At 44.4% G+C, this 17,593-nt stretch overlaps 1 protein-coding gene across 1 annotated transcript in view; it reads right to left on the reverse strand.

Annotated features, from left to right (window-relative positions):
* Positions 1-17,593, reverse strand: part of LOC138455103 (serine protease 52-like) — an 84,447-nt gene that overhangs the window by 41,248 nt on the left and 25,606 nt on the right. Inside the window, exon 3 of the mRNA XM_069607089.1 lies at positions 472-728. Within this exon, the coding sequence (XP_069463190.1) occupies positions 472-728 (257 nt within the window). The remainder of the gene's footprint in view (positions 1-471; positions 729-17,593) is intronic.

Consider the following 17,593-nt stretch of genomic DNA (forward strand, 5'->3'; position numbering starts at 1 on the left):
GTTACTTTAGTTCTCAAGCTTTAAATGTGCCATTTGCAGTGCTCGCCTTACCGGCAGCGTTTGCTGGAGCCCTTCTGGCCATCACTTCCTTAGGGTATACAGAAGTGTTATTGTCCCTTTGCTTTTTAATACCGGTTCCTCCACATCAGCCACCTGCTGACAAAGATGTATTTATAGATTTTAAAGGGCATTTAGAGTGTTTCAGCTCCCTGCTGTCTGGTGGTCTCTTGATAATCAGCAGTTATTGATCTTGTGATAATCGGCAGTAATTAACCCACAGCTGTATTTCTTTTTCTCCATTGTAATGTATGCACCCTGAACCATCATGCTGAAACGGGCCCCGCACATCTTCAGCCAGGCCTGCTGCAAAGGACACAAAAGCACCAGCAGGCGCACACACGCATGCGCACTCGCTCTCGCGATTGAATAACTAGTTGATCACCACAGCTGAGTTTGCTGGCAAGCACTCACCCTCAGATCGTGTCCCCCAGCCGGCCACGTGGCACGACCGCCACTGCTTGATGTCGAAGGACTCGATGGGCGGCAGGCAGATGGGTGTCGTGAGGTTGGTAATCTCGATGGCGGACATAAGCAACAGAAGGCCGATGTCGTTGTCTGCAGTGTAACGGCTGAAGTCCTCGTGGGGGATGAGTTTTTCTACCTTGTGGATGTCTTTGTGTGTGGTCCCTATGACAGTGGCGCCCACCTGCACTGTTAGCTCTTTAAGGCTGAAACGATAAGTACAATGTGCTTCTTAAATCTCTAGCTGAGGCAATGCGCCTACCACATGAATGAACAGAAGTGCAGTTACTAAGCTGTGCAGTGGAACACAACCGAAAGTTCTCAGATTTGCCCGGCAGTAGAGTGCTAAGATGTGCTGTCAAATAACGGTCCGGGTACTTAGATGTGCTGTGGAATAGACGTCCTGATGCTAAGGCGTGAACTGGAATAGAAGGGCAGGTACACAGATGCGCTTGGAATATAAATGAAGGAGCTTAGGTCTGCTGTAGAATAGACATGATGGTACTAAGGTGTGATGTGCAATAGAAGTGCAGGGACTCAGACGTTCACTAGCCTACATATACTAACTTGGCAGCCTGCAATATCTGTATTAAAGCCTATAAATAATGTTCTTATTACAGGCTAGTTGTGACATCACTACTCACCTGTAATATACAAAATGACATCCCTAGGTGCTCTAGTTAGTTATTACTGTGGAGTTGTGATGCCATTATCCTTGCTGCCTGCGCCAAGGCACATGTTAGAAGCTTACCTGGGGCAGCGCTGTGTGCTGACTTTCATGTGTGGGGATAATACAGAAGTTGGGGGATCAGCCCTGCCAAAGTAATGCATACAGATCTTGCAAAGAGAAAGAAAATCCCAATTGGGTGTGCATGACCTGTGGGGTATCCAGACCCACTGTTCCATGTGATCTAGATGACGGGACTGGGACTACAATCCTGGGCACTAAACGCTCTGAGTATTATCTGGAGAAACATTCTTGGGAACATTTTACAAAATTACGCCTTTTAAAAAAAACATTTATCTGATAAAAACATTTAAAACTACTAGCTGCTCATTGCCGTAAACCATTAAAGTGGCCCTGGTTGGCACGGCCAATATTCAGGCATTGCCCAATTGCCCTATGGGCCAATCCGAGTATGCCTACCCCGTTTGCTTATAAGAGTTATACGTTCCATGCGTAAGAACAACCTCACAGATACAATGACATTTGAGTGCTTTTAATGATCTGTATGCCTGCCCCCTTTGTTCTTGTCCTTTCTCTTTCCTATGTATTTGAATGCTTTGTTGATATAATGTATACACTTTTACCTATTTGTTTCAGAAACGTCCAAAAAGCCTGCAAAGAAAGCTTGAATGGGAGATTAGGCCGCATTTAGTGCATTCGAAAATTCTGAATGGCAGAAAAATTCGACCAAATCCCCCATTCGATGGTAAGGACTGTGGGGGCTGCGCTGGTGTCCCCCGCACCCTTGCTCACTATATTGTGAGCAGGGGTTGCCGGGGTATCCCCCGCAGCCGATCGAAAAAGTAACAATAAAAAAGGAAAAGACTGTGTGGTGCCGGTTCCCGATCACGGAAGTGAAAGGGAACAGGCATTGCAGGGATACAGCGAATCGGCGGCACACAGTGAAATGTGCCGCTGCAAGGTAAGTAAGGGGGATGGAGGTGTGGGTGGGGGTGAGGGCCAAGTTGGAAATATTCAGGGGAAAAAAGACCGAAGGTTATTTTCTGAGAAATTATCTTCGGTCTAGTCTCCCTTGAACATTTCCATCACGGGATTCTAATCCCAATCCATTTGTTTGCAATGTTTGTAATTTACTTTGTTGCTTCCTTTGGGTTCCTTTATCTTTAACATAAAAAAATATATTTTTTAAAAAGTTCTACTTAAGCTGGTGTAAAACCAAACACAGGGTGACACTACAGCCTAATTGTTCTTCCAGCACAGGAAGAGCTCAACAGCTATATATTTTGCTGTCTTAACCTCTGGCATGGGGATTCTGTTCATCCACTGCATGATGTGGTATTGGTCACAGGAACCTGGATGTGCGCCATGTTCCTGTGGCTAACGCTGCATCATGCAGTGAATTCTCCTTGACAAAGCAGTGGCCAAGCAACTTCTACAAAACATCACTGTCAACAACCAACCAATCTAGCTTTATACCCAGTTGCAGCATGGAATCGACCACCATCAAAGAGATCGATGATGGCCATCCTTGCTTCGTGGTTCTTGACGTCTCCGCCACATTCAACACAGTAGACATTCAACATCGCTGCATAGGGACCAGGGAGAGCATCTTCAGTTGTTTCAAATCTCGCAACTGCTACCAATTTGTTCTAATGCATTTCACCAGATCACCAGCTCTTTCCATCACCTGTGGAGTTCTGCAAGGATCCATCCTCTCCCTCTTATCTTCAACCATTTTAAGGGGCGCTTCGGAAATCTCCTAGCTACAGACGTCATCTGCATCCCCCAATATGCAGATGAAATCAAGCTCTATCTCAAGATATTCCCCATCACAGACATTGGGCCTCATTACGACTTGGGCGGTAAGAGATACCGGGCACCGGTAAGGAGACCGGTGCCGGTAATCCCTTACCGCCCAATTCCGAGGTCCCTTAGCGGGAACAGTAAAGGACGTGTGGTTTGACCACACATCCTTTACAGGTCCCGCTAAGGGACCAGGGCACTAATAAGGGGCCTGCTATTCACGGGCCCGTTATTAACGCCTTCCCCATTCCCATTGAGCCCTATGGGGGCTAAAATGGGAATTGGGAATGGTTGGTTGAATGGGGACTTACCGGGTCCTCCAGGGTCGGAATGACCGGGTAAGTCCCCATCCAAACAGACCGGTCCCGGTATTGGAGGCAGCCATGGCGCTAATAGTGCCACAGCTGCCTCCAATCTCGGAATGAGGCCCATTGACAGTGATTTAGTGCTGTATATCTTTACCTGAAGCTCACCCCTCCAAGACTGAATTCCTAATGCTGAAGAAACACCCAACACCCTGACATCCACACCCAACACCCTGACACCCAACACCCTGACATCCAGCTCTCTGCTATGAACCTCAATGGCTTCACACCCCAGCTTGCCACCTGCGCCAAGTCCCTTGGGTTCTACGCGCTAGACACCTCTCTTTCAAGGAGCACATAGAAGGGATGACATAAAAGGGTTTGTACTCATTTTTCCCTCCAGTGGAAAGTCAAGCCCTTTAGCCCAACAAAGAATTTCAGATCTGCTACCCAAGTCTTGATTCTCTCACACCTGCATGGTGGAAATGCCCTCCTGTAAGGCATTCTGGTTACAACCTTGGACCCCTGATATGTGTCTTACATGCTGCAGACTTAGCAAATTCAACCACATCATGCTAGCCCTCGCCGTACGCTGTTGGCTCCCTTAGCAAGCCTGTATCCCCTTCAAATCCAGGTACAAGTATATTTTTTTCAGTATGCTAGTGTGGTGTATTTTCCACAGAAATGTGTGTGGACTAAGTGTACCTTTCTATCAACAAGCTAAGCCTACCTGAAAGTTAAGCCTTTCGCTCTAAGCATCTTACCTGCACCAAGGGGGGTCTGGCTTCCCTTTCTTGTCAGGTGTGTAAGCCCTCGCCTTAAGCTCAGTGGTTGCAATTCCCTTAACGGAGGGTGGTCCAAAAATGGCCTTATTACCAGCCATTGCTACCATTCGCATTATAATACTAAATGCCTTAATGCGCACATGTAGTGGCAAATACATTGCATTTTTAATCTGCCAGTAAAGCAACTGGAATACCTGCACTTCCTCTCTCTGTCTTTACCTTCCCATTCCCTTCTCAGCCTTTGTCCTCAAGGCTGCATTTCCCCCTGCCCTTTGGCCCCTCCCAACTATGTCAGACTTGAATCTTTTAAACAAAATGTCTTCAAATGTTTTTTTAATTATGCGGGGGGGCTCCCCCCACTTACCCTGACCTTATTCTATCCCATTACCCCACCCCATCTATGTGTTAAAATGTACTCACTTACCCAACCAAATCGAACAACATTTTTTAAAAGATTCCAGCCCGAGAACACAAAGTGCCTTGGCATATGAGGTAATACTATCCAGCCCATCCATTCACATAGCTAGGTGTAAGACAGTAAACCCAGCCACATCACTGAACCAATCAACAAAGATGATGACGTACATGACTGTGTCATATACGAGGGGCTAGACGATGACATACCCAAAGCAAAGGACTGTGCTTTTGACGATGGAGAAATATTTTTCGTTGATGGGTCAGCAACTATTGACCGGGATACAGGTAAGAGACACAGAGGGGCATCAGTGGTACGCCTAGTGTATGGCGAGTATGAGGTATTGGTACATAAGAGATTTCCCATGCATTATTCTGCCAAGGCTGTAGAACTCGTTGCCCTAATTGTGGTGCTGGAGGCATCCCAAGGGTTTCAGTTTACAATATACTCTGATTCAGCATATGGCACCACCGCTGTTCATTATGGACTATCACAGTGGAAGAAGAGAGGGTTCAGAAGGGCTGACAAGTCCCCCTATTAGACAGATTGATTTATGCTCTCTTGCAGCCTACACTTGTCACTGTAGTAAAGTGTGCTGCGCATACTAACAATACTGACCAATTTTGCTTAGTAAAGAAACCGCAGATCAAGTGGCCAAAATAGCTGCCTATCTCCTAGTGCCATATATTGTAGCCTATCCAAAAGTGGCCAATGTACAAGCACAAATAAAAGTTATATACAAAGCACTGCCCAATACCCATTTTATTGAACTACAGGGGCAGGAATCTCAGAAGGAGAAATTGTTGTGGCAAAAGATAGGGTGTATGCAATCTCCCACTGACCTTATATGGAGACCGGTCATCGCAGGTAAAGTACTAATGCCCCAAGAGTTGCTGATGGTTGCATTTGAACAACTGCACTACATCTCACATGTGTCAAAGCAGCACACTGCTGTGGATATACAAGAGGACAGGCCAAATGTTCAAGAATTGTTAAATGTTTTCATTACACATTGCACTACTTGCCACATGTACAATACAGAGCATACATTAAAGAGGCTGCAAGTCACATTACCACGCCCCAGTGGACCGTTGTGAGAGTTTGGCGACTTGGGAGAGCGGTGCAATTCATATCGTTATCTTATATTTGTTGTCTGCCCGTTCTCCCATTGGCTTGAGGCTGGGCCATGTGCACATCCAGCCACTAAATCAGCAGCCACATTTTTAGTTAGAGTAGTAATCCCCTTCAGGGGAGTGTGTGAAGTACTGAAATCTGATAATGGTACACACTCCTTCAATGAGCTGTTCAAGGAAATAGCTGCTCTGTTAGACATTAGGCATAAGATGTGCTCCATCTACCATCTGCAAGCCAACAGATGGTTGAGAGAATAAACGGCCTATTAATGGCCAAATTGTATAAATTGTGTGTTACCCTAAAGAGGAATTGGGTCCACTGTTTTCCCCTGGCCTTATTCACCTTGAGGATGCAGCCCTGCAAAGACCATCACCTCTTGCCCCACGAAATAGTGTCTGGAAGGCAAATGCTCACACCACTTTCGCCCACACGTAGTGCGCCTGATGCTCACAGGGCTGCAGCTGTCTTAGGAAAAGAATTGACAGTATATTTGCATCAGTTAACAAAATGCAATAAGATTCTCTCTCCCCAGATAGCGTTGAGAAAAGCAGAAGATAACAGCGCTACACCTGCAACTGCGAGCTCGCCTCCAGTGCAACTACTGCCTGGAGATACTGTATTTGTTCGGAACTTCGTACAAAGATGGAGTGAGCCGCGCTTTAACAGCCCTTAAAGCATAATGTATGCCAGCCCATTTGCGGTAAAGGTTAAGCAGTTGCCGTATTGGGTAAACCTCTCTGATGTCCGAAAGGCTCTCCATACAGCTTCTCCTTTGCAGGATTCTCAGTGTCAGCCTGAATAAAATTACTAGCTCTTCCCATTCTGAATACAGTTACTACCTCTTGCCGTTACTACCTCTTGCAACTTTGTATAAATCAAAAAAGTTCCCAATTATGTGTTTTCCTTTTAGGACCATAATAGTTCAATGGTACAAAGCAATTGTTCTATTATTGTACAACATGAACAATAATATGAATATTGCATGGCTCTCTCATTATTCTCACCCCATGCAGGCTCCTCATCACAAGCAATGCATGATAATGTCTATATTGTACATATGTGGAGGATTTGTTTCAGGATTGTGTATATACTCGCTCAGCCAGTTTATATGGTTCATACATATAAAGAGGGGGTGTATTATAGGGTGTACAAAACATGACGATTGTTTGAGTATGGCACTGTTTGCAATGAAGTTCTCCAAAATAACCTAATATATATCAAAATAACCAGGGTAGTTGATACAGTTACATGGCAAGAGAAGCCTTGAGTTAAAAGAGAGGTTGAAGAAGAAAGGGAGTATGACCAGTGTAAAGGGGTTGTACTTGACACAATGAATGATGTGCATCCTCTGGAATTTAGTAATTTGTGGTACAGTCGCACGCATTCAATAGAGGTTAAATGGGAGCTGCTACGTTTACTATCTCATCCTGCATGCGTCAGGGGCACCCAAAATGTTACTACCCTGAGAAATGACACCTCTAGAAGCCAAGTGTTTGGTTCATTTGACACTGTGTCGGGTTCGAAGCATGTTCCAAGAGCACGAAGTGTGAATTGTGCTGGTGGACAAAGATGAGGAAAGATGTACAAAAGATGACAAAGACTCCCGGTGCAAGGCACGCCCACTGTTGAAGGTGGATGGAGTGTTGTTTGTGTCAAACAGGTGGGAGGCAGTAGTAAACTGTGCAGCAGGGGGATTGGCAGGATTCGATGAAGAGATCATATGATGAATTGTCTTACCATATGGGCCACATATGTGTAGAAACTGACATGGATCGAAACAAAATGAACTCCAGTGAAAGTGCAAGTGTCAGATCTCTGAACTAAAGCAAGAACTTTATTACCTAAAGCATTCTATCTGTCTTTGAGTAGATAAACTGCAAGAACTTTATTTTTACACTCTGTTTTTTACACTCTATCTGTTTTTGGTTGGGCCGTAACTTTAGTTTTCAGGAAGCAGTGGGGATCCCAAGCCAAAATGGTGGAGTTGAGCTGGAGCCGTGATTGGTTGAGAGGTAAATAAAGGTTTAATCCAAACATTCTAAACTGCCTTTCATTGAGTTTTGTCTTATGAGCAAGCTATGTTTTTGTGTTCATCTGAATTTTAGGCCAAAGATTCCAGTAAGAAGTCTTTATGTTGAATATAAACTTATAAAAAAAACATCACAACTCTTTTGGAAGAAAGAATTCATGTTTATGAGCAGAAGAATTAAATTCAGCAACCTGCATTTCAAGAACCTGAGCTAAGTATGAATAATCTAACAAAATACAGTGGATTTCAAGTTGAAAGTTAAAATCCTTGTAAAATAATGTTATTCTAGATTTTTAGAATCCGTTCGTTTTTTAGGAACAATTATCTGTATGCGCATATTTTTATATGTGCAAGTTTTTAAATAATATATCTCTTTAAGCGCGTGTTATTTTAGAATAGCCATCGGTTTTAATCGCGCGATTTGTTAATGTTTAGATTTTATCTTCAAAGGTCGAATCTTTACCTTTGAATCATTCAGTCTGGTTGATGTGAAGCTGCGTGTTACTGCGTTCGTTACGGAGCTGTCATGTGGAGTTTCTGATCGCGGAGGTTTGTTGCTGAAGGCTTGTAAGTCTTTCTGAGTTCTTCTTAGAAGAAAAGGTAAGCAACTCATTTTGTTGTATTTTTTCCACGTCAAATTGATTTTGTTGCTACGCGTGTCGCGCGTGTGTTAATACGCACTGTTTTGTTTACTTTCATTTCCTGAAGCTAACGTGAGTGTGCGTGCGGGGTGCGGCGAGTACGTTTTTGAAAAGACTCATTTATAATTCAATTGTAGTCAGTTATTCATTCAAGAATATCAGATTTAAATGACTTTATAATATTTGAAGCTTAATCTGAATAGAAGTGAAATATGGAAAACGTTTACAGCAGAAGGTTCAATTCTGACACAATATAAACTCTGGAAATAAATATACAATACAATTTTTGTGAACACAATGAACTAATATCTTCTTTTGAGAGCAAATATTGAATGACTGCAAAATCAGTTCTCAATAAGAAATTGAATACAATTCTTATTTTGCAAAGAGGATTCATAAAGCATTAGTAAAATGATCCATGATTAAAAAGGGTATTTTAGATCTAAGCAAAGGAAGAAGAAAGAGACCACCAGTTCAATGTTAAAGTTTATTAAGGCATCTCAAGAGTTGTGACAATAAGACTAACTGATGAACTCTCCGCATGAACCATTTGAGTCTCAGGAAAAGCCAGTAAATTGATAGTGCACATTTTAATTCTATATGAATAAAGAACTTGCTGACCTATTTCAATTTTGAAAGTCATTTCTTGTCAAATGTTATTTAATCATGAAAACAAGTTATCTTGACAAGGAAAAGATCCTCTAGGCAAATAGCAGAGGATATTCAGGTAAACCTTTGTCAAAATGAGTGAGATAAATTATCTATATATATATATTTACATGTATATTTATATTTGTTTTACTTGTTAATCTCTCATCTATGCAGATACTTACCTTCTCAAAGGATGTCAAGTTCCAGTGTCTGATTTCCTATTTTATCCAAATTCCCCTTTCCCCCTAGAGTGTCACAAACTCAACTGGTTATTATATTTAGTTGAGGATGCTACGCTTTGGTGGGTCTGTGGAGCTAAGCAGCTCCTGCGTTGAAATAGAAGGTTTATCTTGACAGCAAGCAACAGACGAGTATGCGTTCTGTTTTCGAGGACATGGAACTGTTCCTGTGGATACCAATAGGACATGTAATAAGACATTATTCATCCCTGATCTTAACAAAGGCACAGAAGGCCTCAGGGAAATTCTTTGGGTGTGCGACTAGTGGGCATAGATGCATCTCCCACCATCATGGAGAGGAACATGCTCACTAGCGACCTCGCATTCAGCCATTCTAGTGGTTCCTGATGCCCATTTGGCCCTGTCGCACACGACCTCCACCAGTACCACACACGTGTCAAACCCACAGCCATCCCAACGATCACAAGCAAAGACGAAGTGGCGCTCATTGAGAAGAAAACGACAAAGACGATCATACTACCTATTAGAGGATTCTTCCAAGCTGCTCAAAGAAATTCTGGATAAATACCGCCTACATACCAAAACTGAAGTGATCTTTGTCTCTCTTCTACTACCAGGGTTCTAGGCCATAGCCAACACCAAATGGATTCAACTGTGCGGTGGGATATGATCCAAATGGCGAACGACAAAGAACAAGGGTTGAATTCAACCAATATGTACTGGACTTACTGATGGCCATGGAGGGAGGTGTGCGCAAGAAAATTGGATCATCATGTTGCACATACAGACCCCCAGATGATGCTGAAAACGGGTCCCTGTTGTCAGGGTTGTCACCTGTCTGGTTTGCCTGTTAGCGTCCCTGGGTAGGGAAATTGTGGTTAGGAGAGGCAATTTGTGTGTTGCTGTCTGTCATTTTTCCTATTAGGCCTTAACTTTCCCATTTCAGTCAGTGGATTCAAACCCAAGCCAAGATGGTGGACAAGGGCAGTGACCTGATTGGTTGGAGTGTTGACAGGGGCAGTTGCAAGCTCTGTCAACTGCCTTTCATTGTCAGAATCACAGCTGAGTAGGAGGTGTTTCAGGATTTCCCGGTTATTAGGCCTTTCCAAAGGCCTAACAATGTATTGAACTCTGCCTTCAAGCAAGAAAGGACAAGTCATTTACAGAGAAGAGATCAGAAAAAGAAGCTAAGTAAAAAGATTCTTGTCATGACAAAACGGAAGTGTTGCTTTCAACTTAAAATTTTCACCTGCTTTACAACGTTTTGCTAAATAGTCTCTTGCAGCCTTGTGTAACTGTATTCTTGTGGGCTGACTATGAAAACCATTGACTGTTTAAAACTGTAAAGGCGGCTCGCTTGTATTCTTCAGCTCGTGTCTTTTTGTATTGTGACTGCAAGAGCTGTCATGTGGAGTTTCTGATCACGGAGGTTCGTCGCTGAAGGCTTGGTGTATGCTAGCCAGCCACATACGCTGATTCTCAGTTTAGTTTACTTCAGAGTGCAAGGCACATCAAGCACTAAGTGAATCGGAAAAGCGAACTACTGGATCATTGATTTACAACAATTGATCAGAGTGTTGTCATGTCTGTCTACAGAACTCGTTCAGAGAACGGGTACTTTTGCTCTAGTCTATAACTGTTGTGATTTTCCCCTTTTGTTTTATCTATATAAAAACTACACTTTTAAAGAATATATCACGTGGGCAATCAGTTATTGTCTGTTTATCAAAGTGTTTGCTGTACCTTCTGACCACCCTTCAGGGTTAGGCCTGGGTTGCTCTGCCACCATACCTCTTGAAGCGTCTGTTATACTTAAAAGGAAACCCTGTGCACCAAGATAGGTGAGTGTATCTGGGCCCTTGAAACAATGCCAAGGGAAATTCTCTTAACACTCTCACACCACCATTTGAAACCGGACACATGCAGGTGAATCGGACCCACTGTCATAGTTTCCTACGCAAAGTCTTCTGAGTTATCATGTGTTTTAAGTTACTTGTATTTTGCAATGTTTACACTATGGTAGAACCCCATGGAGTAGCGCAACAGCCATTTTTCTGAATGTATTACTTGGTAATGCAGGCAGTGCAGTAAAGCATCTTATAATTAGACCACCTAATTTCTGGCTAAAGAGTGGATGGAGGAAACAGTTGAATCATCCTCTGTAGTAATGGCTAGGCTCCTGACAGAAGGAAGAGAGGAATTTAAATTAGTCCCAGTTGACCTTCCAGCAAACCAAAGACGAGGAATCCAGGACCTTTTAGACAATTTCCTGATGTCTTCATTTGACAACCTGGTAGAGTGAAGAGATTTTATCAGCACATACGCTCTCCCCCAGCGATATGATATTATATTTTATTTATAGCGTGCCTATACACAAGTGTTTCAAGGCGCGACGAGGCAAGGGGGCGACAAGGGAGGACAAGACAACTATCTTACTAGGCTAAGTGCCATTGAGATTGAGCAAGTGCAGGGAAAGGGAAGGGGAAAAGTGCAAGAGGAAGGGGACGAGGAGACGTGAGAAGCATAGGATCAAGACATAGGAAAATAGGGCGGCAGTGCAGGGGTTAAGTGCAGACAAATGTTGGGTAAGAGCAAGTAGGGGGACTGTAGGGATGCAGATACAGCCCCCCAGTGCAGGCTTGCCAGGAGGCAGAGCACGTGTGCAACTAGGAGGGCAAGGTCCTGCTACGCGGACCTCCCTTCCTCCTGGCCTCGACCACTCAACTCCTCCTCCTTTGAGACTTCAACATCCATCTGGATGCCTCCTTTCAAACCACAGGTCTCTTTGGTGACCTCTGCAAATCTCTCTCTCTATTCTTCCCTCTGCCCAACTCACTCTGCAGGGCACACTCTTGATGTTCTGATCTCCTCAGACCTCCCCCTCTCTAACCCTCTCACCACTCCTCTCTCCTGGAGTGATCACTTTTTTCCTCTCCTACCCTCTGATCTCAGGCTCAGGCCCCCTACCCGCCAGTTGCACACCTACACTGCCCCCATGGCAACCGGTTCAGAACACCTCCTTCCTTTCATAGTGGGCGGACCTCTTTGAAATCAACATATACTAATTACTGTTCTGAATACAATGTACATTTAATAATTGTACTGAACTTAAAGGAATTGTTGCAAAATTTGTAAACACATTTAAATGGTGGTGCCCTCCGCTATATTGTTAAAGCAATGCCAATTTTATTTTGGCAAATCACTGAAAATATGTACTTAGAAAAGATAAAAATTTAAAGGGTATGCAAATGGACAATAATTGCCTTGGAGTGATGTCTTATGGTCAAGAGCATCTTCATTTCTATGATGCCTCACGAAATTCAGGATAATTCCATGGTTGAAATTAAAATGGCACTTATTTTAACAATGACAATTCAAAGCAGAAACTAATTCAAACCCTAGATTCTTGACTTTCAGTCCTCATACACAAGGCTCACCAGCTATCGATACATTATTGTCAGGTGCCTGTTCACTGAAGTGGATAACAAAACAAACACCAGCTCCGGGTCTTGCTTGCTCTTGCAGGACAAGATATCTGCAAGACATGCACAAGCATGGTTACCTTTAATTCTCTAAAACAATAACCCCCAAAACACTTTTCCTTGTAACATGATATACCTGTAGCCTCTGTGTTTCTGCTGAGAGGCTGTTTAACAAGTCTTAGTCTTTTCACCTACAAATTGATAAAGAGTTCTTTATCTTGAATTGTCTCTAGGTCATTGTCATCAATGTCACATTAACTAAACTATTTACAAACTATAGTAGAAGTTCTCAAGTGACTGGGGATTTTATTAATGTTCCCTCTCTGAATTGAGTTGCCTCTCTTATCACTTCATGTTTCTTTGGATTCTTTCCTGCTTTTACTCCACTGCGCTGAGGCGGAATTTGTTGTCTAAATCGCTGTTGGACTATTGCTCACTTCGTTTGATCCGTTCTTCACTTGGTTCACGTACTTATAACTGTGTCTCTGGCTACTAAACGTGGTGAGTGCCATGCTACCAGGTTTTTCGCTTGTCCTTTGGCCACATTATTATTTGCCCTTCCTCCTGCCATCTCAGGTCTGAAATCCAAAATAAGGTAATGCACTTGCCAGGTAAAGCTGCTGCTTTCAAGGGCTAGTGATGCCATTTTGTGTGTGCGGCCCAGGACGTGAGTGGGCCTGTCTGGTCCCACTCTACATCTGTGGTGCCAGAGTCTGGGTGTGTGGCAAGCGGGAAATCCACAGTGGTCACTGATAGGACCACTGCGGGCTGTTTGGATGGTGCATATCCTTACCATTGGTGGGCTTGCACTTACTTCCAGCCAGGATTTAGGATATGTTGCTTGGCTTTGGCTAACCTCTCAGAGTTCCCATGTTCATTATGCCCAGGGGGCCTCCTAAAATTTGTCCACCAGACCAGAGTCTAGAAATCCATCTTAACACGCTCCACAGCTTGCGCTTCACACACCAAGATTTTGCAGCCTCTTAAACTCGAATTCACTGCGCAGATATGACGTGCCTTGCCTCCGGCTTCCACACACAAATAATGATACCCAGAGTGAGTATTTTCATAGTTGTTATTCTCCCATTCCTGGTACTAGGTAAGTTGGTATGTCCACATAATTGCCTCCCAAATCACGCCAACATATAGTGTCTTCAGAAACAGGGTTCATACTCCTTAAAAGCGAACACTTCATCCAGTGAAAACAACATGTATCTATGCAGAATTGCGATCGCCAGGATTTTAGTTCAAATTTGCCTCAGCGGCTTTAAAGAGTAAATGCCAGGCTATTATGCAAGTCTATACAAAAAGGACAAGCATACTCGGCCTTGGCACCTAAGGGGTTAACCATTATGACAACTATATATATTGTTACATGTTTCTTCCTCTTAAAGGTTTGGTTTTCTCCTACCAATTTCTCTGTATCTTATCCCTCGCAGACACAGGCACTCTGATGTTACTCTTTATCACGTTGCTCCCAATATTTGGATAAATAGGACCCATGTATGGATCACTTAAATCTTGTGACCTTTTGGTCCTAAAACTACAGAGGAAACAGTTGAGAATGTTGTTCAAAGTTCCACAATCTCTTCTTCAGGTCCCCTGACTAATCACTGCCTGGATTCACCAACTCCATGTTGGCTTTGGCTGCAACCTGATTCCTGCAGAGCACTTAGTTAAGGAAATAGAAAATCTATTCTTGATATGATATGATATGGCATGTATAACGAGCCTATACACAAGTGTTTCAAGGCGCAACGAGGCAAGAGAGGGAGAACAGAGGGAAAACAGAGACAACGATCTTACTAGGCCAGGTGAATTTGAGATCGTGCAGGTTCAGTGGAAGGGGATATGGGAAAAGTGCGGGGGGAGAAAGGGAGGGGCCAGTGCAGTACATGAGATCAACAGTAGAAAATATAGAATAAATAGAAAGCCATAAGTAAAAGGTGCAGCCAGCTGGTGGCAAGTGCAAGGGTGAGTGCAGACATCAGGTGTCAAGTGCAGGTAGTGGACTGTAGGGATACAGAAACAGTCCACAAGTGCGGCGGTTGCCAGGGAGGCAGTGCAGGTGTGCATCTGGTGGGGGAGGGGACCAGGGCTCGAGATCAGAGGGTGGCCAGGCAACCAGTGCAGTTTTAGTTTCAGCCAGGAGTTCAGCAGGGGAGAGGAGGAGAGAAAGCAGAATTAAAGAGGAAGGTTTTGAGGTGCTTCCGGAGCCAGAGATGGTTTTCTTCAAGTTTCAGGGGGGCAGGGAGGCTGTTCCAGAGGAATACCCCTGCCGAAGACAGAGGTCTACCATAACTCGTTGCTTGGTGAAGCGACTGACCCTGAGGAGTAGGAGGCAGATGAGTAAAAAACTCGAGAAGGAAGATATTTAGGAAGAGAGAGTTTAAGGTATTGAGACCCCAGGCCGCAGTAGGCCTTGTGGACAATGTACAGGGTCTTGAACTTAATCCTCACAGCCACTGGGAGCCAATGCAGAGATTTCAGTCCTGGAGAGATACGATCCCTGTGCTTGAGGCCAAGGACAAGTCTTGCAGTCCTGTTCTGGATGAGTTGCAGAGGGCGGAGAGTAGAAACAGGCACATTTAAAAAGAGGCTGGTACAGTAGTCCAGCCTCGAGAGAATCAGAGCTCTGGAGACAGTGAGCTTCTGGGGCAAGGAGAGGAAAGGAAGAATACGTCTGAGGAGGTGCAGCTGGTAGTGTGATTTCTTAGTGACGTCAGAGATGTGAGAAGAGAAGGAGAGAGTCGAGTCAAACATGACCCCGAGGTTTTAGCCTCACAGGTGGGAGCAGGAAGAGGGCCAAGAGAAGCCGGCCAGAGAGCGACAGTTAAGGAGGGCGCACGTGTGCCGATGAAGAGAATCTCGGTCTTACTGGCATTAAGGCAGAGATCATTGGCGGCACACCACTCCTGGATGGCGGACAGACAGTCAGAGATGAGAGATGGAGAAGAAGTGGCAGACGGAAGCCAGTAAAGGAGTTGAGTATCATCCGCATAGCACTGAAAGCTGGGGAAGTGGGCAAAAAGTGCCAGGTATTGGTTGAGCAGCCAGGGAGAGAGGTTAGACCCCTGGGGAACACCACAGATAGAGAGTGAGATAGAGGAAAGGAAGGACCCAAGTTGGACCTGGGAGGGTTAATCGGAGAGGAAAGAGGTCAGCCAAGCCAAGGCCTGATTAGTGATACCCAGGTTATCAAGGAGATGGCTCAGCAGGATGGCATGGTTGACCGTGTCAAATGCAGAAGAGAGATCAAGTAAGATGAGGTCTTCCTCACAGTTCTCCTCCTAACAACATTAACACTCACTCAAGCATTTAGTGTCTTAACACTGTGCTTTACTTTTGAAAACCAAACAACCTCCACCTTGTGTATTCTGAAAACCTGCCGAATGCCCCCCTTGCATCTCAATAATACCTTAGTGCTAAGGGTTTTGGACCTAAGGGACTTGACAATTATGAAAAGAGATGCTCATTAGTAACATACATTTGAGTAAAATCCTTGCAGGGCATTAGGTCCTGCTATCCCAGTGTCAAAATGTGAAGGCAGGTGTATACTCTTAGAGCCTTGCTTCTGTAGAGGCTAATGCAATTAAGTTATTGTTTTTAACTTACAGAGCTAACCACCAACCGCAGACTAGTTATGTTCTACAGGGATGTTCCACTTAATTACACAGGAAGGTGATTTACTTATGTTTTTAAAAGGTTGCAGTTGAGAACAGCACACGGGGTTCAATGTAGGCTGGTGAGTCTGTTGGATTAAACCTTGGACAGCCCTGCTCCCTTCTCTCCTGGTATGCTGTTGGGTTCTTTGCCTCTCTGGTTGGAGCTCAGCAGGGCCTTGGATGTGATGGGAAAATGTACTGGAAACTCTCTCCCTTCCTAGGATCAGGCTAAGGTTCTGAGTGATAGTGTTTCTTCTTTTCTGTTCCAATCGGGGTTTATATATGGATTTTTCTTCTTAACTTCCTGGTGTAACATCTGTTCATATTTATTTATTTATTTATTTATTTATTTATTTTCTCTCTCTATCTCACTCACTCTCACGGTCTCTCTCTCTCACTCTCTGTCTCTCTCTTCCCTTGGTGTAGCCCTTAAATAGCCTAATCATCTCTCCTACTTCAGGGTTCATAGACCTAAACCCTGAGCCTGAACTACCTGCACCACCACATCCCTTGCTGGCTCCAGGAACTATTGCTGTTTCAGCCCTTTCCCATGAGGCAATAGTCACCATGGAAAGAGACAACAAGTAGTTTCCTTCTACCTTCTCCATGGTGGACATTTTCGTTTGAAATTGTTTTCTAGTTGGGAAACGCCATTTCTTAACTTTAAAAAATATATATTAACACTCCAGAAAGCATTCCAGGGTGCTAACAGCAACAAACCCTTCGATGGGTGAGCATTAACGGGTCAGGTAATGTCCAGGAATACCAACCTATCACAGGTTTATTGCTTATTAGTACCCAGTGTGGGGGAGGGTGGTGGCCTCCCAGCCAATCAGGAGGCTCAGACTGGGGGTTTTCCCACACAGTAAAGCCCCCGCTGTGAGCCTCCTCGGAACTGGAGGTCGCCATCGTCCCTCGCCGGGTATCAGGTAAATGCACGCTCTCCCTCGTCTTCTTCCCCTTCTCCTCTACCCCCCTCACAACCCGCCCCACTTACCTGGCGCTGCTTTGTTCCTCACCGCTGCCGGGAACACTAGTGTTTCTGTCGTGTCACTGATCCGGAAATAGCTGCCATGGAAAGTATGAAGGGACTATGGGCCTCATCACGAGTTTGGCTGTAACCCTTAAATCCGGCGGTAGAACTGTTACCGCCGGATTTAAGGGTCTGCCAAATCAGGGCTTCGGCGGATTTCTCCCCAGCTCTGAGCTGGGGGGAAATCCGCCGAAAATTCGCACTCATACCGCCGGCGGGAAATCCACTGGCGGTATGAGC

This window comes from Ambystoma mexicanum, chromosome 1p (genome assembly GCF_040938575.1).
Source record: "Ambystoma mexicanum isolate Mex_15411 chromosome 1p, UKY_AmexF1_1, whole genome shotgun sequence".
In the NCBI taxonomy this organism is placed as follows: domain Eukaryota; kingdom Metazoa; phylum Chordata; class Amphibia; order Caudata; family Ambystomatidae; genus Ambystoma; species Ambystoma mexicanum.